At 37.0% G+C, this 23498-nt stretch overlaps 2 protein-coding genes across 4 annotated transcripts; both read right to left on the reverse strand.

Annotated features, from left to right (window-relative positions):
• Positions 1-336: 336 nt before the first annotated feature.
• On the reverse strand, positions 337-1964 carry LOC307161005 (dual specificity protein phosphatase 14). 2 transcript variants are annotated; one of them, XM_079875438.1, is made up of 2 exons: positions 1693-1964; positions 337-890 (listed from the first exon to the last, which is right to left on the reverse strand). In XM_079875438.1, exon 2 carries the CDS (start codon positions 880-882, stop codon positions 373-375), a length of 510 nt encoding a protein of 169 aa, XP_079731564.1. In that variant the 5' UTR covers positions 883-890; positions 1693-1964; the 3' UTR covers positions 337-372. The 2 variants fall into 2 exon arrangements, with proteins under 2 accessions (XP_079731564.1, XP_079731565.1); XM_079875439.1 differs by having other exon boundaries at positions 1917-1932.
• Positions 1965-2283: 319 nt separating this feature from the next.
• kif5ba (kinesin family member 5B, a) lies at positions 2284-21692 on the reverse strand. 2 transcript variants are annotated; one of them, XM_079875312.1, is made up of 26 exons: positions 21344-21692; positions 16286-16373; positions 16122-16195; positions 15205-15309; positions 15039-15087; positions 14820-14875; positions 14617-14704; positions 14375-14499; positions 14191-14295; positions 12438-12583; positions 12100-12248; positions 11232-11440; positions 10435-10503; positions 10136-10342; positions 9888-10031; positions 8104-8292; positions 7840-7957; positions 7686-7741; positions 7494-7603; positions 7191-7292; positions 6884-6944; positions 6705-6776; positions 6421-6525; positions 5997-6213; positions 5723-5864; positions 2284-4105 (listed from the first exon to the last, which is right to left on the reverse strand). In XM_079875312.1, exons 1-26 carry the CDS (start codon positions 21467-21469, stop codon positions 4102-4104), a joined length of 2916 nt encoding a protein of 971 aa, XP_079731438.1. In that variant the 5' UTR covers positions 21470-21692; the 3' UTR covers positions 2284-4101. The 2 variants fall into 2 exon arrangements, with proteins under 2 accessions (XP_079731438.1, XP_079731439.1); XM_079875313.1 differs by having other exon boundaries at positions 2285-4105; positions 8104-8289.
• Positions 21693-23498: the final 1806 nt, after the last annotated feature.

The following is a 23498-nucleotide window of genomic DNA, read 5'->3' on the forward strand; positions in this document are numbered from 1 at the left end:
AATTAAAACAAATATGTCAGGCTTTACAGGGTTAAAATGAACTTTTTTATTATAGTCAGTCTTAGTAACTGCGGTGAGGCGCTGCTTCTAATCTGCACAGAAAATAAGAAAGCCACAAATATGAGCACTTCATTTTTTTTTTTTTGTGCTTACCATAGTTATAGTATCAGATGGTACTGATTGATTGCCATATTAATAAAGGGTAAATGATGGTACTTCAAGGAATACCATGGTATTACCATGAAACATGTAATACCATGTTCAAAAATGTTATTAAAAAATACATGATCTTTTGATTCATATAAACATGATCAAGAGTTTTAAACACAGACACACCATATAAATAAATCCAGTTCAATACGTCCTCCTGAATTATAGATGAAGGCAGTATGACGAGTCCTGTGTGGGCTGGATGGCCTCAGGTAGGACGCCCTGCGAGGTGGCCACCATCCTGATGCTGTTGCAGTGGGTCAGTTTCCTCTCATACTGAAGCAGTTTCCTCCAGAACCCCGCGTTCGGGCGGATGAAGGGCCGGGCAGCCACAACCCGCTGATGAGCCTGAAGCAGTGTGACTCCCTCAAACCTCATGAGATACGCCATGATGAGAGACGGAGACCTGCTTCTACCGGCCGAGCAGAACACCAGCGAGCTTCCAGTGTGGTTCTGCTGGATCCGCTCAGCCACGCTGTCAAAGTACTGGTCCAGAGGGGCGTGAGGACGGTCCTCCACCGGCACGCACATGCATTTCACCCCCTCATACTCGGGGCAGGGATATTCAGCGCAGGCGTTCACCAGCAAAGTGACCCCTCTGTGGTCCAGCGCTGACTGATTCAGGGCCTGCACTCCACTCAGGTACAGAGTGGGAGTGATCTGAGAGATCATCACTGGGGCTGTAAGAGATAAATAATGCATCAAAAGGGAGACAAAATATATTATATATTAAATAATATATTTGCATGTCTCTTATGAAATATTTTATACTGTATATAAATATTACATATTTCTAAAACTAATCTGAAATACATGTATATTTCTCATACAAACCATTGTTATTATTCAACACTCGAGCAATGATATGATTTAAAATACTTCACAGATTTTTCACAAATGTTAATCGTAGTAACTTTTTTTTGCAATAATAGAAATTTTTCATTCAATATTCCATATCTATAAATAAATATGAGCTCATACAAATGCATGCAATATAAAGATTTTGAAAAGTATAGCTTTAAAAGTTTTAAATGTCCCAGGACCTCAGGGGGCCACGAGGGGTGCTGGAGGATACATGGAAATTAAAAGAGAAAGTATAAAGACATTGTTAAAAAAAAAAAATAATAATTAAGAAAGTTAACATGCACATTCAAGACATTAACAAAATATGTTGCCCATAATCATTTTGTTTACATTCACATATAAATGGGTTTTTATAATATATATAGTTGTCTTTATATTTTAGGAAGGTGGTCTCTCACAAGGGGATCGTCATATTTGGAGCTCCTTAGCATTAAAAGATAGGAAAAACCTTGAAGTATACACTATAGCCTGCCACACTGAAGGACACTGCTGTCAGTACAGTAAAATCATATTAACTATCCAACAGACTGATACTGTAGCGAACAACAAATAGCCAGCATTTATTGATGTGCGTAAGTGACAGCTGATCATTTTAACCATGGAGGAAATGTAGTTTACCTCAGGGCTTCGAGGACTGTGATAGCACTTCCAGTCTTTCTATCGGCTTTGGTGTGTTTCTGTTAGAGACTAAACACAAGCAGCTTTACTCTGCAGCATCGTTATAAATAGAACAGAACCACAGGCACGCAACAATTTCAATCAAACCAAAAACAAGTTTTGTAGCCTTACGACGCCTGGTATTGCTACCATACAAATATTTACCATAGAATAATACTGCTTACATAAAATGCACGATCTTCGCCAATTGCCACGGTAGTACAGCGCAGGACAGGAGCCCCCAGTGGACACATGCTAAGTGTTCAACTTAAAGGGATAGTTCATCCAAAAATTAAAACTCAGGAGACACAATTTACTCACCCAGCCTCTCCAGATCCAAGTGATTTTGAGTCAAAACTGTATTTATACGGTCATGCTCTGAAAAGGAAATAGAGCAACATAATCTTTTTTGTATTATCCTTTTCCCCTACTATTTTTAACTTTTGGGGTAGCCCAAACTGGGTTCACACAAGAAACTCACAATCAAAAGATTGTCAATTTCACATACACTACCAGGGAAAGTGACAATGAAACTGAATGCAACACAAAATTCAATTCAAGTTTTTACTGAGCACTCAACTGTGAAAAAACAATATTTAATGCTTAGTGCATTTGTTTCATTTTATAGTGAGCTGCTTTTATATGAAATGAAAGGATAAAATGGTTGGTAAAAAGAAAATCTGACTGACTGGCAAGAAAAAAGATTTTCATTGTCATTTACATGTGCGATACATTTTTCATAAGCTTAACTACACATCAAATCACAGGTAACAAAAAAAGGAGAAAGAACTTCATGTTTCAGAATATAGATTTAATCACACATACATCATGCAGTCCATCCAGAAAAAAAAAAAAGTGTCATCAGTAATTTCATCCCCTCTCACTCTTTCCCTTCAACCAGAATCTTCCAATAACACTTTGTACTGTTGGAATGATCCAGTGGCTTTGTCCATTGGTGGAACTCTCTGTCAATCAGTCATGGAGTTACTATTACACAGTAATAAAAAAATTAGCTATTTATTTGAAGTTTTCATTAAATGTGTGGCATTCCCCATGAACATCAATTAATTATCCTTCATGCACTGAAAAGGTTAGAATTTAGGGCTAATAACACAAATGCGCTCTTAATGGTCCTTGTGATGTCGATTAAAGGTATAAAAACACCCAGAAAGCAATAATGACACTGAAGGTTGTAATGTCCTGTAATTCGCAATTCATAAGCTTTCTTTCAACAATATCAGGAGTGTACAGTCTAAATAAAATCATTTAAGGCTAGCTTCAATAATAATGATCCACATTCCTTGAACCTCCTCATAAAGAGAGTTAAAAAATAAGCAACACCTTTCTGCAATGTCCTCTTGGAGATACAAGTTAAGGTTTGAAACACAAGCCAGCCCATACCATCATTCTGCTAAACTGATTGGTTGATCAGTAACAGTGGCAGAGCAAGCAAGCAATGTCGTCACGTGAGGACTACAGATGTAAACTGACCACAACATACAAATCCAAAACATTTAAATACATAGTTATGTATTGAGGATACAGGCAGAAAAGTATGAATAATAAAATAATCTTAAATATAGACAATAACTCTTCAAATAAGAATTTTGATATGCAAGGCGTGATATGTGCGAAAAGCAGGACAGGACAACCTTCATTTGTTTTTGTTAAAAAAAAGCATTTGCCTTTGCAACCGCATGTTTAAAATGAGACACAGCATTAGCCTGCTGTGCAAGGCCTGGTTCCTCATGTCTACAATCCTCTCCACCTTCCCCTTTACAACCATTAGTTACTACAGAAAGTAAAAACCACGGGGTTTCAGATCTGCACCTGTTCAGAGTACTTTCACACAGGAATATCTGAGTTTGTAGTAAAACGGGCGATCTGCTGACGAGCACGCTTGCATATTCTCTATTCAGGTATTTTTCTATTCAAGCTTGATGCAGTCTAGACGCTGACCCGTATGAAGTGAAGCCAGGAGCGAGATCTTTTGCACAGTTATCAGGCAGTAGTTTTAACACAGGTTACAGGTGTGCAGAGAGCAGCTGAGGACTGCAGGTGTTTGGACACATTACAGCTGATAGCACAGGCTTCTGGGCCGTGGTCAATTGTTCGCTTTGCTTACGTTTATTTCTTGATTTCCTTGTTATATCGTGTTTGGTGCACGTGTGAGTGCAATATTCATAAAATAATTTGCTTTGGAGGGAAAAAAACAAAACAGATGGGAAGTGGAACTGTACAGCCTTGAATATTTCGATTGGGACGTCCTCCCATGTGCACCAGCAGGAGGGATTATGTTAATGGAATGACATTTCCATGAAGACTTCTTGCATTCTCGCAGCTTCGGTAGTGAGGGAAAAAAACTCGTCTTCAGCTAAAAAGACAAGAAAAGAAGGCAGTGAGAAAGCAGGATCCAATAAAGTTGTGCTAAACAAACCAAGGGATTTTTATATCTGCCCACTGTACTTTCATTTATTGTTTAATGTTAAACACTATGTCATTTTTATGTTTAAAATAAAAAAAAATGTAAATAATGAAAACATCAATCCTTCTTTCCAAAACGTGTTTTTGTTTTACCCTGATTACCTATGGTAAACCTATTATAAGTGTTTATATTTTAGACCTGACGGGACGGTTTTCGGTCACTCGCCCGTGTATCTCTAGTCATATCCGTAAATAGAGAACATTTGCTCTGGCTACTTTGACGTGTGTATGGTGTGGGAGTGTCATCGGTTAGTTGCCACAACAAGTGAGAAAGATTAACATGAAGCGCGCTAAATTCAAACCACAAGGGAATCACCCGTTAAAAAAACAAGTAATAAAAACTCAGTGAGTGTTTTAGCGCAATTTTCTCAAGTTCAGATTCAGGTCTGATCTGAAGCAAATCAGGTAGGGGAGACAAGCTCCAAGCTCCGTGCGCTGTTTGAGCTATTCAGATGGTATAATTCAGTGTAAAATTAATAGGAATTGTATTCTGTATTGGCGAAATATTTTAGTAACATATGATAATTAATCAATATTTCTCCAAATACACAACAATAGTTTTATAGGTGAAAAGGCAATATTTTTCTTATTTCCCTTCATATAAAGTTTTAATAAATTTTTGAAGCATAAAGGAAAGATTTTTTATCAATTCTTTTTTTCTAATATTATTGTAAATTTTAGAAGCTATCGATTGCAATTTGTTTCAACTCGATAGCTATTATGGTTGCCGAGAAATTTGCAAAAAACTGATTTTTTTCTGGAATTTCCAGGAAATCCAAAATCTTTTCCTGGATTTTTTTTTGTGCGTTCCCGATATTAGATCTTCCTTAACATAATGCCGAAAACCCGAAGTCTCTAGGTGGTCTGGTTGAGGAGTAGATAGAAGTGCAAGATTGGTGCGCACAGACAGAACAGAAATCATGAGTTAACAATCGCAATTTTGTCCAGTGGAAAATTGCGCTAAAAAAAAAAAAAAAGAGAAACAAAGGAGTCTGCTGGCAAAAAAGAGAATGCAACGGAGCTCATAATAAAACGAGAATCGACACTGGCTTAAAAAAAAAAAAAAAAAATTATAACCATTATCTGGAGTATTCTCTAGGTGGAATATTTGGCTACTAACCAGCCCATTAAACCTGCTGGTCTAGAACCAGGAACCATTAACATCACTGGCTGAGGCAGGATTACGTCCTCACTGCATACAGTTTACAAAACTACAGCGAAGTCTGGCTATATAGATACATAAAAAAGATAAATTTGATAAATTGATTGTTTATTTTATAATTATCATTATTAATTCAATTTATTATTATTATTACATTAATTAAAAAAAAATCTATTGTTACTTTATTAATTCTAATTATTGTTGGACATTATTGTTATGTGAATTAAATTGTCAAAATATGTTGCAAAAATCTGCCTGTGAGAAAAGCTTAAAATAAAATGACAGCAAATGTGCTGGCATTATGGTCTTCCTCCAAACAAAAGCCCCAGATTCTCTCTTACGAACCTCTTCTCTTGTTTAGCGCCTCCTCCTCTGATGGGCATAGGTTGGCTGTTCTGGTTGAGGACGCCGACGCCACCGCCTCCACGCAGCACATTGGGGTGTGTAGGAGAAGCTACAGGTTGCTGTCCAGGCCTGATGGGTTTAGCTACAACCAGAGAATAGAGGCAAATCGTGAAGGAAAAGATCACGGTCACTAAAATGAACTTTTTCATTTTTATAATTTCAAATTACAGACACCAGACGTTAATTTTATTATCAAGGAGAATTGTGCAGTCACCTATCTGTGCGGAGTGTCCTCTGCGGGCCATGTTTTTGGCTCTCACGGCCTCTTTGATGCGGTCCACCTCCAGCTGGTAGCGTTTGCGGTCGCGGGCTGCGTTCTCTTTGGCCTCTTTGAGCGCCGACTCCAGAGCCTTCACACGCTCCGCTGTTGCCCGCAGACGCTTCTCCAGTTTAGGAAGCTCACAGCGCAGGTCAGCATTATCACGCACCAGCTAAAGAATAAAGACAGACAACATTCTTTACATTACCTGATTTATTCTTTTTCTTCATTTAGTAAACTATGTATGTTGTTTTGAAAGCATGATTGACTATAAAAGGGAAATATTTAAGTAAGAGTTTATACATTTTGATTTTGAACTGGTAAAAACATTTGCTAACATGTGTGAATCATTAAGGGGACCTTTCTGGTTTGGATTTACCTGTTTGTGAACCTTGGTGAGTTGTTCTAGATTGTTCTCCAGGAAAGAGATCTTCTGCTTCTGAGCAGCACTGCCGCCAGTTTCATCAGAGTCCATCTCTGCACTCTACACACAAAAGACAAAAACCTTTCAAGTAAACAAAGACCAAGTCGACCACTTAGTAAGAAACTAAAAATATGGATTTACATTGACCTAAATGGCAGAATTAAGTTTACTTTCAAAGAAATAACAGACACAGTAGACATGAAAATTAAAAGGATGATTTACGACAGACCCACTCCCACCTTTTTAACACGAGTAGCCAGATCCTGAACAAACAATTTCCTGAGGTTGTGCAAAGTCTGCAGCTCCTTGGCCTTAAATAAATAGAAAATAGCAATATTTAAATGTACACGCTATATGATGTGAATACAATTGTCATCTGTCATCTCCCTCTAGGGCTGAAATGAGGAATTGCACTCACCACAGTCTCCTCCAAGCCTTTTAGATCCTGTTTGGCCTGTTCCCTGCGGTCCTGCATCATACTGTAATGCACAAACAAAACCATTAAAACAGCACATCACTAAAGACAAGCAATCCATGCACAACTCTAATTGAATATACATTTCATATAAATACACAATGCAGGTGTATTAATGCTTTGTGCAATATTCCGGCACAACTCTTCAGACTTACAACAGAAACAAGGGAGATTTCGCTCATAAACAAGGTTTTATCAGCTCAACCTCTACAATGAGGAAGATGAACAGAACTGACTGTGCTTTACATACGTGAGCTCATGTAGTTTGCGGCTCTTCTCCTGGTCATTGGATTTGAGTTTCTCATGTTCCACCCTCAAACGCTCCTGCTCCAGCATGATCTTCTGATTCAAACTAGAGAGAAAGAGAGAGAGAATTTATTAGCTATTGCTGTATTAATTATTACTGCTGTAAATCAACTATTAAATTTGATGTGAAGCTATAGATTTGTTATGACTGTCATACATCTTAAAATCAGTCAGTATATTAACATGCACTTTAAAAGTTTAATTTCCGACTGATATTGCTTTATTTTGACTGAAATGTGTATCGTACTCTTGAAGATCAGTGATAAGTTTCTCTTTGGTTTCCAGCTCGTCTCTCAGGCTGCTGATCTGTTTCTGATGGGCCTCCCTGTGACTCTGGATCTGCTTCTCAACAGCATCCTAAACACAAACACTCACATTAAAATTAAAATTAACATCCAAATTGAAAAAACTCATTTGTATGTGTATACACATTTCTTACCTTCACCTCATTGGCACTCTGAATCTCACTCTCCTTCTCCATTGCATGAACTTTCTCTGTGGCCACAAACACACACAAAACATTAGAAGCACAGAAAATTACAGACCGTTTTGAAAAAGTACATGTACATCTTTATCTGTATGAGTCTGTGTACCCTGTGCGTTGATTTTAACCAGCTCCTCATTAAGGGAGTCCACGTCCTCTTCCAGCTGTCTCTTCTTATGCTCTACGTTCTGCAGATACTCACTTAGAGATTTAATTTTCGCCTCATGCTGCAAAACAAACATCTATTTGTTAATATTAAGTACTTGTTACTTTATTCATAACTTTATTGTTTAGTATTATAGTACAAAGGTTTGCCATGTAAGAAATAAGTGTTTTAGGAGGCAGTATCCAGCGGAAGAGTGTGAAATCTTACCTGTGAGATGCGTAACTGGCATGCCGCAAGCTCCTTCTCAGATTCATCCACCTTCTTGTTGCTCTCAGACTGTGTGTTTTCCAACTGCTTGCAACGTTTGACCATCGTTTTGACTTCTGACTTCATCTTACTGATATAGAGTCTGGCTACAGTGAACTCTTCGTCTATAAGACCACTGCCTTCATGCTGCTGCAAAGACAGAGAAGTCAAGTTTTGTCCAAAAATCAATTAATTATAGTTATTAAAGCTACTATATAAAGCTACTAAATAATAAGCTATTAAAAGGTGGTGTATAAGTCTTTGTTAAAATCTATAAAGATGGCATCATATTTGAATAGACACTTTATAAATACAGATACTTGGTTATATAACAACAGTATAAATACTGTGGTGCTATTAAAGTGCCCCTATTCTGCTTTTTCAAATATAACCTTTCATGTAGTGTGCAATATAGCTGTTTGTGAATGTAAAAGTCTGCAAAATTTCAGAGATCAAAGTGCACAATAAATGAAGTTATTGTCTCCCCAATTTGCATAATGCCAGCTTATGGTCTTCGTTGGATGCCCGTGAACATCATCAAATTTGACCTGCCCTCAACCTATAGTTGTAGCTGAGGCCTGGAAAAGTTTGGTTCATGTTTTCGACATCTCAAGAAGTGCTTTCTGTGCTGTGAAAGTAAAAAGCACTTTGCATGCACTTCCAAACGATGAAGACTCGGATTGATTTGGTAAAAAGCGGAAATTAATTTGTGGTAATGGGTGTTTCGTTTCCGACACGTGCTGTAAGCAGTAGACCAATCACAACAGACTGGGCCATCTGACCAATCAGAGCAGAGTAGTCTCGCAGAAAGGAGGGGTTTAGAGAGACTGAATCCTTTATCGAACCATTTCAGACACTGAAAAAAGAGGTGATGCTGCAATGTTTATTATGAGAAAATTAAGTGTTTTTTTTACCTTGTAAACGTATAATACGGGCACTTTATATAATTTCTGTTTAAGCATCAAAAACACAGCAACATTGGTTCAAACATTGGTGTGAGTTTGGGGGCCGGTCTATCTGACCAATAGTAAATTGGGGAGTGTTTAAAATTTATCGCCTACACACGGCGATAAAAAAAAATCACGGGTCTAACAGTTTTGGTCATACAGTGTGTGGTGCACAGCCACATGGCAAAATCAACACATGACACACAAACCGATTTGACTCCCGAGCATTCCCAGGTCAGACGGGAAATCTCGCAAAATCCCTCGAGATCAAACGTGACTTCAGAGTAAACAATCATGGCGGACGAAGAGGATGCAATGGCGATAGTTTGTAGTTTGTTTTTAACCGAAAAAAAAAACGTTATCAAAAGAAAAGGCGATGGTCAAAGAAGTGGAGACAGACTTTCTGGTGCGCCATACCGCCGGCTGTTTTTATTTTGTTTCCCGGTGCTTCCTCACCACCTCGTCACCTTGCTTTCTGATTCAGTCCACATGCTGCGTACTCGTTTGTCCCCGGGAACACCACACACAAGGAAAAATCGGGCCATAAAAATCCAACATGTTGGATATTCCCGATTTGAGATCGGAGCGGTCCCGACGTCCTTCCAAGCAGACGAGAGCAGTCTTAACACACCACACACGGCAGGAATATCTGATCAGATTATTTTACGATAATCGGAGCATCCTTAAGATTGTCGGAAGGGGTGAATCGGGGCTAAAATCGGCCTAATTGTCCTGCCGTGTGAACCAGGCTTTACACACTTCACCTTAAAAAAAACTTTTAAAAAACCTGTCATTCACCTTGATGTCATTGTTGCCCACAGCAATGCCAATCTCAGTCAAATCTTTGAGTAGTGACGACATCATCTCAGTTACCCTCTTCTTCTGGTGATTTGCCATTTCCTTCAGTTTCTGTAGTTCTGAGTCTATAGATGCCAGGGTGCTCTGAAACAGAGAGTGTTTTAAAGTCAAGTTTAGAGTCATTCTTCACACAGCAGGCCGACCGTAAGCAAAAGACTGATATATTAATTAGCCCTTCCGGCACTTACAGATTTCTGACTAAGTTCCTCACTGAGTGCTTCAAACTCCTTGGTTTTGTCCTCCACCTCTTGACTCTTCTGATCATAGTTGACGGCAAGCTCCTCCAAGGCCTGCAGTACCTCCTTCACCTCCTCTTTAGACGCATCGTTCTCCATCTGCAGACGATTCAGCTCCGCCTGCAGGTTATCATGGTCTCGCCGTGACGAGGCCAGCAGCTGCAACACACACACAAACATTTGTGAGCATGAATATACAGTGCTTACCTACTAATATTCATTTACATATGTGCACATGAGAGCTCACTAACCTCCTCTTGGTCCAACATCTGCTGCTTAAGCTTCTCCACCAACTGAGACTGCTGATTAATCTCTTCATCCTGGAGAGAGATGAGATGAGAAAAAAAACAAGCTCTCATTCAAGTTGAATATGTTTGTGATAATGAAAGTCTAACATCACCTTTATGAAAACTGACCATGGTTTAACAATATTAATTATGTATAGTGTCTGTGGTGGTCCTGTGGAATTTTTGTAGATTCAGGGTGCTTTAACACTATAGGTTCGATTGCCTGATCCAAGCCAGAGTTCGATTGCTACCCCGAAGGGCTACTACAACGCAGGAGAAGGCAGCAAAATGGATGGTGTTGCTCACATTACTTTTATATTTTGGTTTTTATGAACCTCTGATTTTGTTTCAAAAGTGTCAGCACATAATGGCATTTGCGTCTATCTGCCGCGAATGTACTGCAAATGTTCTAAAGAACAAGGGAATACATTCTCTCTGCTTGCAGTGCACTTGTCAGGAAAGTGAGTGAGAACTGAAAACACAAGCGGTTCACTTCTGCAATTTAGTACGATAGCGTTCATATCAGCAGCGAACCGCACTGGAGTTCACATGAACTGTACACCCCAGACCAGCCTTTCAATGCAGAGTTGGGCTCAGTTCACGTGTGCGCAACCCAAGTTTGGAAAACAGCGTTCACATCATCCAAGCAAACTGAAATCTGATGTCAAATCGCATCCGGGTGCGAAAGTGTGAAAGCACCCAGAATCATTAGATATATGACAGAAATCTGCTTCATTTTTATGTTACATGCATGTCTGCACCTTGTCGTCAAGTTGCTCATACAGTTTGGTGAGTTCAACCTCACATTTATCCTTCTCAGAATCGGTGAGTCGGGCCCCGAGCATTCCTGGCACAGGCGGCATGCTTGGTGTGGATGCAAATTTATCATTATTAATTGTGTTATCCAGCGCCAACACTTCAGCATTAGCCTTCTCCTTATCGTACTGCTCCTCTGCAGGTACTGTTTCACCTGGAGGACACACAGAGAGAACCTTGAGGTACTGCAGAGGTGCACTTTCAAAAGTTTAAACCTAAATATAATATTTCAGGACAGCTAATTTTTTTTTTTTTTTTTTAAATAAAAGTTATGTACAATGAATCATATAAATTATTTAAGATTCAAAAATGCAAAATAGAAGCATTTCACAAGTGGTTTTAGACTGGATGTCAATGCATAATAAACAAGTGTTAAAAAAAGTTTTGAATGCAATAACAAAACTGTTTCACAAATGTAATATAAAAATAAATAAATTAGGGCTGTCAAAAGATTAATCGCATCCAAAATAAAAGTTTGTTTTTAATAATATATGTGTGTGTACTGTGTATAATTAAATTTGTATATATAAATACACACACATGCATGTATATATTTAAGAAAAATGTGTTATTTATATATAAAAAAAATTATATTTATATATAATATAAACTATATAAATATATATACAGTATATGTATGCAAATATTTCTTAAATATATACATGCATGTGTGTGTATTTATATATACAAAATAATTATACACAGTACACACACATATATTATGTAAACACAAACTTTTATTTTGGATGCGATTAATCACGATTAATCTTTTGACAGCCCTAAAATAAATATAAAAACAAATGGCCATCTGACCGTTTCTCCAGCGGTTAAGTTCATTCTCCAGCCATGTGATGGTGTTTCGCAGGCTCTTGTTTCGTTCTTTCTCCCTCTCATATTTCTTCTTCCATTGCTCTGCTGTCAGCTCCACATTCACACTCACTGTGTTCTTAATGGTCTTGGCTCTGCAAACACACAAACACAATCAAAGCTGTACAGCTCTGTTTTTTTTCTCCTACACCGTTGTTTGCATAAATACATAGAGCTTGTAATTATTCTTGCATAAATGACACCAATGACAGTGACACATTTATTATGAATGGAGAGAAAAGACTAAGTGATAAAGTTGGACAAATATGAATGCATCTCCTCACCTCTGTCCAAACATAAGAGTGGATTTGGTCTCAGCCTCATTGTACGAGGAAGGAGAACAGCAGATGACAATGGTGGTCCTGCAGTTCCCACCCAGAGAATCCTGCAAGATCCTTGTCATTTTACTATCTCTGTAAGGAACGTACGCCTGAGAAAGAAACAAAGAGAGATTCCGGATAGAATTAGATCAACAGACATTAATAAAACAGATTTAAATGTGTGATTAAGTTTCAGGACTACAACAGTCTTTACTCAAAGGCATTCCCAGAAGACAATTTGCAAAATTGCGCTCTTTATTGATGTAAAGAAAATGTTCAAAATTTAAATTACTACTTTTGATCAACTTACATTAATAAAATGTTTAATATTATAATATCTATAATAGTATGTATTGAAATGTAAATGTATGTTCCAGATTGATTCTGACATTGATATCAGATTTAGTCTATGATAATAATATGCTCTGTTTTTAATTTAATTTGTTCATTATAGGTCAAATGCATTGCCCTCTAAGTAGCTTCAATGTAGCATGCAAGTTTTGGTTATGCCGGGTTCAGAAAACATGATATTAGCCCAATATTGGAATATCTGTTGCAAGAATCGATCGTTTTATTTTGTATAGTATGTCATAGTGACTGGACAGCAACAGATGCAGCATCTGTGGCGCTTCACGATGACCCGGCAGAAAGAGTAGCATGTGTCACATCTGTGACGTTGACCAATAGGAGCACAGAAGCTCTTCCGTTCACAGCAAAACTAAAGAGGCGATGGTATTGGTGCTGCTAATTGGAATTATGCAATAAAGGAAAGGTTCGTGGAGCTATGGCAACAATACTCCTGCCTTTATTATGTTTCCTCGAAGGACTACCACAACAGAGTGAAAAAAAGATAAAAGCTGGCGAATGATAGTTGAGGTGCTTTAACAACACGGTGAGTACTAGAATAAGTATTAAGCTAGCAAGACAGCCGATTCGGTAGCCATTGTTTGTTTACACTCTTGTTTCTAGAAGTCAGTCGCTTGTTATAATTGTGACATCCATGACAAAAATAATTACATAAACTGACAGTGACTATCGTAACAGACCAAAAATATTGTGTGGTCTGATCCCAGCTTCAATTTAGCTTCTCCAATACAGCTCAGACTAAAATAAGGCCTTGCAGCACAGAAAAGAGTTTGCTCGCTCAGCTGGTCCTGAGTATGACAGCATGAAACTGTCCAGCCTATGAAGAGAACACAAGGACTGCTGTGTACTAACAGCACAGTACAGCTGTGCTGCCCATCATGTGAGGAACACTATGTTTCCAGTCTGGTCTGGTCTGGTCTACTTCCCACCAGATCTTCACTATCAGTATCATACTTAATTTTTTTACTTGTTCTTCAATTCTGTATTGTATTTGATCAAATAAATTAGTGATCATTTTAAAGATGCTTTTATTTGATCTAAAGCGACTTACAGTAATAGGGACAATTCCTACGGAGCAATGTGAGAACTACACCACACCCCAACTAAAATGAATGACATTATTTTGAATTATTTCATATTTTATTTTCTAGCTGCCCTTTCATTGGTTTTACGCAAGTAGCATTATTGGTCATACTGATAAAGAACAGAAAACTGAATTGGACAAAGCTGAAGTGAATCTCTGAACTCATACAAGCTATCCTCACTGCTCTAGGAGCCAAACACTAGAAACAAAGAGTGTACAGAACTCATCTAAAGCCTGTGAGCATGTCTGCGTGAGTATGTGACTCACCGAGCCCTCGGCTAAGGCTGATATCACATTGCCCAGGGATGACAGAGACTTGTTGATGTTTTTGGCTTCATCCAGTACTGCGCCTTCAGCTCCTGTTTTACTGACCTGTGAGAGAATGCAAGAGTTCAACACACTCTGCTCATGTTTTACTGAACTACAAGACTAAAGTTTAACACACACCCACCTTCTCGCTGCCAGCCAAGTCGACCAGGTAGAGTTTCCCACTGAGCTTCTGTTCTGTCTGAGTGTTCTCCTGCTTCACATTGATCTGGAAGATACTGTGACTCCTGGAGCTGTGCTCATTCATGTCTAAGACACACACATAGACATTATTACAACTATAAATCACACCTTACATTGTCTGGATAATTGTATTTTATTCTCTTTATTGAATATATTATTTGTTTTGTGTCTGTGTATTCATACTTGTCACAGCTACATGTCTGTTAGATTTGCCCTCGTCAATAGTGTCCATCACTTCGTCTGGACTGCAAACAAATCGCTCAGTGCAACCCTAAAACCAGGAAGACAATTATAACAAACAACTTATATTCTCTAAAGATCAGTGGCATTTACCACTTTGCGTTAAGATTTTAATGGGACACTGGTGCCAGGTTTCAGGAACTCACCTTGACATAAGGAACCCTGTTTTTGTCTTCATGTACAGATAAATTAGTCTTTGAAACTACAAGACAAAGAGAGAGAGAAAGAAAGATATTATGGCACAATGAAAGGAACATTATAATTTTACCTTTGAATTTGATATCATCTTAAAATGATTTCTAATTATGTTATGTTTAGATCAATTGGTTGGTAGATGTGAGGCTTAGAACCACTTCCACACTCACCATCCAATAGGTCCCGAATCTTATCCAAGTATATCTCAAAATATGACACCTGTCAAAGTTAAACCATACCATCAAGAGAACGGATCCAACTTGAAATGATGCACAAGGTTCCAATGAATGAGAAGAAAGCATAAAACTTAAAGATTGTGTAAATGCAATAACTTACTTTAATGTGAAACTCCAGATTTTCATCCATAGAGTAAATGTAGTTAAAGATGTCTTGTACTATTCTGGGAATAATTCCCATTGCATCTGTGTCATGAAGATTTCCCTAGAGAACAACCACAAAACCTCAGTCATAAAAGTGGAATAAAACAAGCAATTCTTCACAACATTACTTGCCTAAAACAGCCTGTTTGCTCCACTATTTTGTTCAGTTATATAATACCATTCGAAAGTTTGGGGTCAGCAAGGTTTTTCTTATGTTTTTGAAAGAAGAATCTTTCACCAAGGCTGCATTTATTTGATCAAAAATAGTCAAAAACAGAACAATTGTGAAATATTATGGCTATTTAAAAGATCTATTTTCAATTGGTTTTTTTTTAATGGCATAATTACTCCAGCCTTGCCCTTTAGTGTCACATGCACCTTCAGAAATTATTCTAATTTCTAAATGCTTTGATAAATAGAAAGTTTGAAGAACAGAATTTATTTAAAATAGAAAACTTTTGTAACATTACATACTGTCATTTTTAATCAATCCGTGCTGAATATAAGTATAAAAAATTGTACTGACCTTTTTTTAATGGTATATTATATACTGAACACTTTAAGCCTCAAACAGGTTGAATGTTTTCACTTACACTGATTTTCACTGTAAAGCAGCTCTGAAGTTATTTGTATAGTATAAAGTGTCATGATATAAATAAACTGAACCTGATTATGAATAAAGTCACTTCACTGCATTACACTTCACTGCTATCAAACAACCCTAAACATAAGGTGCGATTTGGCCATGAACCTAAAAGATCATCCACAGATAAAATTTGGAAAAAATAATCATATGCGAGTATGTGAAAGTGATTTCGCACATAATTCTTGACTTTTCACTGCAGCTGAGATATTTCAACATTTCTCGCTCACCTCCATTGTGTGCGTTTTGCCTGATGACGTCTGACCATAGGCGAAAATGGTTCCGTTATATCCACCAAGCACATCTGTGGGAACACATTCATGATTAAGCCTCATTGCATGTTCTGTCTTTTTGCTTTGATTCGGAGGTCTATCATGAGACATGTTGCTTTTACCTTTGACGATTTGTTGAGCGCAGGCCGTGTACACTTGCTCCTGAGACGTGTTGGACTGGAAAACTCTGTCAAACGCATACGGTTTACCCTGTAGAGAGGAGAAAAACAAATATAAAATTAAATGCATTTAGAACCATTTTGGACAAAATACCATTAGATAATTTTTTTTAGGTTTTCAAGACTTTACCGTCACAAAACATGGAACAGACTAAATTGTTACAGAATATAGAATTCAAATGCTTGAAATGATCAGCTGACAAGCAGCGAAGGAATGATCAAACACATGGCCAGTAAAAATATGGCTTTTCTCATCAAATAATGAATTGTACAATTAATTAAAAACTCCAGCATTAATGTAAATAACATATGTGGGTCAAACATCTCAAAGGAAAGTGCTACTACACCGGTGAGAAAACCATTCATTTAACTTGCTCCAAGTTCTGTGTCGTAACGAAGCACTACTGTAGCATACTCGTTAGGGCCCGAGCACCGATGGTGTGAGGATCCTATTGAAATTGCTCCGTTTATTAACCTTTGTGTTTGTGTATTTTTGTGCTACTCCATGCACTTACATTGTCTTGGAAGACAGTTTTGACAATTCTCAATGTAAAAATGCATATATTGTGTCAGTGATGATTACATCAGCAGGCAGCAAAGACCACATGCCACCAACAAATTCATTATCACAGCCAACAACTTAAAGAAAATCCTACTGCACCTCTTGAAGAACTGGCATCATGGGATTATTTTTTCCTTTAAAGGCAACAAGGTGATAACTATGGCTGAACAAAGAACATGTTTATTATTTTAAGGGGAAATGGGGGGGAAATGGTTAAAGAAATTGCATTCAACAACACAAGAGGGTGAACGCCCTTTAACAAAACACAGATACCATCCAATCGTGGTGATGGTAGCCTAATGGTTAAAGCTCTGGACTGCCAACACAAAGACTGCATATTCAGCTTCTGCTTAAGTGCAAAGTGACTAAGAAAGATTGCCAACTATTTGGCTCCAAACTATAAGCTCTTCCATGGAGTTTGGGCTGAGGGGGAAGTCAATTAATGCCTTACTAACATAACACTTTTTCAGAGATTTCTGGTAAATTCAGACACGCAATAAACAAACTTGCATCAAAAGTACACACTTAAGACGCCCAGGGACAAAAAGAGCAGGTCAGGACCAGTCCAGTACTTTACATTAGTTTTTACATTAGCCTAATTTTCTCACTGGATCTAAAAAAAGTTTAATCTTTGACTACTGTGCTACCTTGTTTTTATGCAGTCAGCGCAATGTCAAACCATAAGTGTCCCATATCTTTGTTGAGACAAGAAGTAGCCTACATAATTGTTTAATCATCAGTTTATGGCAGATTCATTTAATCAAATATATATTTTTTTAAAGTTGATGAAAATTATCAACGAAAACGTACCCACTCTAAACAAGAACAAAACAAAAAAATTTAGTCTACAAAATTAAATGTTGTTATCAATCAACATGGCAATGCATGACAAAAAGAAGGGAGTCGTTTGAAATATCCGGCTGAATGACTGTCTTATGATGTCCAAAGTCTAGAGGGAATGACAGGGGAAATAAAAAGTTTAACAGCCTTTCCAGAGCAGGGCCGCTGGTTTACAGTCTGTAAAATGCTTTTTCTGTAGCCGCAAGTATTAAGCCAGTTAAAATGTGCAGATTTTAAATATAGGCAAATGAGCTAAAACCAGAGGAGAAAAAATAGTGACTGCCAGAAAAAGCATGTTCCTGGATTCCATGGTTTCCCAAAATAAGGGTTCATGAGGGAACTGCAGTGGGTTAGTGAGTTGATAAAAAGCTAATAATTAATTATACTGAATGTAATTTTTTTTGTACAGACTTCAGAAGGATACCAGCATCAGAAACAAGTGGTATGGTTTTATTTTAATGGCATTGAAGGATTATATGTTTGTTTGGAACATTTTGTTTTGTGAACGAGGCAGAGTAATAGAGAGTTTGCAAATAAACTTTTGTTGAACTGATCCAACTGTGCTGTATCTGACAGCAGCTGCATCACAAACCACAAGTAAATGATTTCATAATGCTTTGCCTGTAAATTATGGTTTTATATGGAGAATGTTTTCAAAACACTTACTCGCATGCATTAATAAGGGGGTGTTGATGCTGTTTCCTATGCAGTGATGTTAGCCAATCAAAACAGTGGATGTTTACTGACAAGCCTTAAAGGAGCCACCCTTTAAAACAGATTATTTCAGACAGAGGGTTAAAAATTATAATTTGTTCACATTTATATTTGTTTTGTTATTTTGCAAAAAACTTTAACATTATAAGTGAATTTTATTCTTGTTTTGACACTATAATAATAATAATAATAATAATAACTAATAATAATTATTAAAAATAATAAAAATTAATACATTCTATAATATTATAATTATTGTATTTATGAAAAGTTAGATACTGTCGCAAATTTATTTTCAAATTTGTTTTGGGAACCGATAACGAAGGAGAAAAGTGCCAATATGGGCCGGACACAGTGCTGATACAGAACTGAGGCCAATCTCCTGTGAGAACAGAACATTTTCCAGAGTTCTACTTTCTTACCTAACTATTTTCTCATCTCACTTACACATACACAGAGTCCCATGGGCTGCAGAGGGTGGAGCGCTCTCTATTTCCAAAGCATTATCTCACCTTCCTCTAGTGCTCACACACACTCTTTTCACTTAAATTACAGTGGATAAGCCTGAAGGAGACTCCAATTCCTGGGCATTCTCTCACATTGTCTACATACACATAGAAGAGTAGTATTAAGAGAGTGAGGGCTGAACAAACACAAACATATCCGTTTCAGAGCCGGTCTTTCTGGAAAGTACACACACTCTGTAAGCAGACAGGAATTCTTGATCCACCACATTATCATAAAAGATTTGTGAAATTGAACCAGATGTACAAGAAAAACTGCTCTATGAAATCATCATTATTTACATTAAAAGGGATGGTGGTCACTCATATGATTGAGACAGCTTGCCACATAGCATGTTTGCCTGGGGAGTTTCCTCCAAGGAGCCATGGGAGACAGTGCCTCCTCAAAAAAATTGGATGAGAAAATCCATATTCCACAAATAAAAGAACGCAAAGAAATATTACAAAATGTGACATTTAAAAAAATAAAAAAATAAATAAAATCAAGTTTTTTTTCTAAAGGAACACTGTCCAACAGCGATACCAGCCGGCAAAGTTACAGAGGGACACCGCGTCTCTCGTGCCTCCCCTGAGCCCATTGACTTTAACATAGCCTCTAAGTGTGCGGTGGGTTTAGTGGGGGGGTAATTGAGAATGAATGGGGGAAAGTCACATGAGAGGAGGCAGGCAATGACTCAATTTTGCACCATGATTGGCTCACGCGATAAACCCCACCTCTTGTTTTTGTGCGTGTTCCGCATTTGGGAACCAGTCTGAATTAACAAAATGATGGTGTTAATGGGAAGGGTAATTAAAAAGTAAATAAACAGCTCAGCCACTTAGATATGGCCGCAATGTATTGTTTAAATTGTTGCTACCTTTATTATTTTAGAATAAATGTAAAATGCTTAAAACACTAACTTGATGAGATTTATACTTGGTTTAAATAAATAGAACATTAATTACATTGTTAATGTAAAAATACAAAATATTTTTTTTTTAATTTAACCCGGAAAATGTGACAACATTAAGTAACTGGGACATAATTTACATTTGATGTTTTTTTTCTAAACTTCAGGACACCACTGCACACTGATGTTGGCTTTCAAATGTCATTTGTCATGCCATGATGGTTTAGTGAAAAGCTTCAGAGTTTATAACAGAATACTGAATATAACAGGCCTGTCATGTTTGAACTGGGTTTAAAGATAATCTAAGCACAGTGACAATCGATCAATCAATTCCCCAGTCCACTCCCCACCCATAAATACAAGTAGATCCTAGTGCAGCACTATGACTCATGTTTCTCACTGTACACGGATCGCACCAGGAACATCAACATCTCTACTGGTTCGTTTTAAAAGGGACATCACATTCAGGTCTTTGGTTCAACAGAAACCCATAAAAGTTATAGGCTAACTGAGCCTTTATTCTCATTTCACCCAATGAACAACCTTATGTTCAATTTCACCTGTAATTTAGACACATATATGTAACTATATAATTAAGTGCATATGTGACTGCTGATGTTATAGAGCAGGGGTTTTCAAACTAGGGTCCGCAAAACTCAAAACGGGCCACAATAACATGAGAAAAATAATTATCTTTACAAAAATTTAACCAAATTTTTTTTTTTTTTTTTTTGAAAAAAAGAAAACATTTCCCCTTTTTTTATACAGTTTGCTTTTTGATTAAATATAAAAACACAAAATTGAAGTATTATTAAATCCTTCTATAAAATGGACAAATTTCCCCACACAAATTAATATTTATGAATGAGTCTGGCCATTAACATGTAGGTAATGCTTAAAGTATTTTTTTATGAAGGGAAATATTGGAAATTGGATCATATTTGGGGGTTCTTGATACCAAAACATTTGAAAACATTTCTGACATAGCCTAGTAATTATCTCAGTAAGTTATTTACAAACGCAAATGTGGAGTTTCCTGCTCATTCAACATATCTACACATAACCATGCAATTAGAGGTTTGAAATGATCATCATAACCTACAATGTGCAACCAGTCCGTATCATGAACCGAATAAATAAACAAAATAAGTTTTTGCTTTTTCAAAAGTGTAAAACTGACAGTGTTTCCGCGTTGAATGTGCAGGTGTGGCTAACACGGTTAGCATGAAGCTGATGAGGAAACGACACAGAAATGAACTAAATTAATACTTATATCTGAATTAAACCGTCGGTTTCGGGCGGCACCGGACCGGAGGCAGTGGCTGGTGTCGGTGTCAATTATTCAGATTAACAGGTTGTGACAAATTCTGGTGATACTGGGCTGCGGTCATTAGCATTAGCCGCTCGCGCGAGACCAACCGAAGGATAAACTATATAAAAAAAAATAACCCTATCCCAAAATAACACTCACCCCAATCACGACGCTGTCCTCTCCCTGAAATTTCGCTACGTATTTGTCCCCTCTTGTCACCTCCGAGCTGTTTAACGGCCTGAAACGGCACATGACTTTAATGGTGCACTCCGCCGGGTCCGCCATCTTCCCCCGGTTACCGAATCACGAGAGCACCGGCCAGAACACACGCACACAAACGGATACAGACACGGACGGAGGGGTGGGGACACTGCCTCGCTCCGAAATTCCGGCCTGGGTTGTTGATTCCTGGCCCGTGTGACTAAGCGCCGCGTTGGAGGATCACCCGGCCTCCGGTTCGGTGACGTCACTTCACGCCCGTCACCAAGAGCACACAGAAAATAACAATGATATCCTCCTGAGAACCAGAACTTTTTTTTGTTTTTTTTGAATTACAAAACTTTTGTGAATTAAGTTTTTTTTAGGTCATTACATTGTTTGGAGTATATAAGAAGCAAATGGATTAAATACATTTTTGAAGAATTTTTTCTCCCTATGTTATGCTATGTCCTCTGTATACCCATTTATTAAAAAAAAAATTTTTTAAAGACATTTATAGACAGAAACAACGTTTTTGTTTCATTCACCAATCAATTTTAGGTTTCAAGTTTTTTTTCTTAATCCAAACTTTGTATAAGGATGATTCTCAACTGTGTTATGACAGATATAACAGAATGATTTGATATACCATTTTATGCAATATGCGTGTAATCATGGCCATTAATGCCATTCCCATTCTATGCAATGCATCTATACACTGTATCTAATCTGCATATTAATGTGTTTTTGGGGGACCATGATACAAGACGTGTAATAATTGGAGTAAAAATTCTCATATTTATTATTAAATTTATTATTAATTTTTTATTATTAAAAATATCTCATATTTCATAAGAATAATGATATAGGGTGTAATTTCTTTCCATAATCAATTCCCTGTTCACTTGTGTCTCCAAAAATGCCCGATATGCCATGCTGTCCTAGTGTCCATATAGTGGACATGTATGAAATCGATTTCATAAATGAAGTCATATTCTGATTTTTAAACCCCATAACAATTTCCTGAGATGTTGATTTCTGACAAACAATTTGAAAATTAGTCAGATTTAAATAATAATTACAAAATATGATCATATTTCCACAAAAGTGCTAAATTTGATAATTCAGTCATTTTTAAAGACCAAGGAGAGGGAGTTGTCATAGTTTCACCTCCAAACATTTGTTATCTCTGCAAAGCCCTGAATGTGCTGCTCTTTACAGGACATCCAGATTTAAAACTGTGATGTATGCTGTCAGAGAAATTCTACAGAGGCCAAATGACTATTCCTAGGTTTCAGCAGGATACACTATTATAGTAAACTCATATGTCCTGCATGAGAAACATTACATCCACAAATGAAAATGTGATAATTGTCTAATTAATTGTCTTACAATTCAAAGACAAACTTTCTCTGCTTCTTTTATTGAAGTAAAATCTGAGATGTTCAACTGTTGGTCACACTGCATGTTTTCTGTACTTTGTTTCATATTTAAACAGAATGAACAGCAACACCTTTGACCTACAAGGTTGTTAATTCATAACTGAGATGTCATAAACTCAGATTCCAAGTTTAAATAAGTAGGCCAGAATAAATGACATAAAGGCCTTTGGTTCTCTCATTTTTTTATTTACAGCATACAGTGACAGACAATATGAATATTACTTCTCTATTGGTTACAATGAAGATTATTCATTGTCGTTATTCTTTCATTCTTACATTACAACCATTATTAGATTAATGTGATAATATTTTTACTTATATTTTTATTGATAATATCACATGCTATATATTAGGGCTGCACGATATTGGGGAAAAAACTGACATTGCGATATTATTTAGTTTTTTTTTTTTTTTTTTTTGTGATATCTATATTGCGATATGAAAACAATTTCACCTGATGATTTGAATAGCTCTATTTGTAAAGAATTAATCATTTTAGGATGATTGGGGTAATTTTGTAGGGTATTGCATCTGCATAGAAAATAATAAATTACAAGCATAGATGAATATAATAGAACAAAGACAGATGAAATAAGCAGTGCTTTATGTTTTTCAGGTAAATTAACTATTCAGGTACAGACAATGAATAATCAAATGTAAAATTACACTTCATA

The sequence above is a fragment of the Squalius cephalus genome, assembly GCF_949319135.1.
Source record: "Squalius cephalus genome assembly, chromosome: 7".
In the NCBI taxonomy this organism is placed as follows: domain Eukaryota; kingdom Metazoa; phylum Chordata; class Actinopteri; order Cypriniformes; family Leuciscidae; genus Squalius; species Squalius cephalus.

Coding starts and splice junctions, on each gene's coding strand:
- LOC307161005 (XM_079875438.1), bottom strand. CDS start 882: ATGATCTCTCAGATCACTCCCACTCTGTACCTGAGTGGAGTGCAGGCC.
- kif5ba (XM_079875312.1), bottom strand. CDS start 21,469: ATGGCGGACCCGGCGGAGTGCACCATTAAAGTCATGTGCCGTTTCAGG. Junction 16,374..21,343: donor AGGACAGCGTCGTGATTGGG/GTGAGTGTTATT, acceptor TCCTCTCTACAG/GGTAAACCGTATGCGTTTGA. Junction 15,088..15,204: donor ATCTGGAGTTTCACATTAAA/GTAAGTTATTGC, acceptor TAACTTTGACAG/GTGTCATATTTTGAGATATA.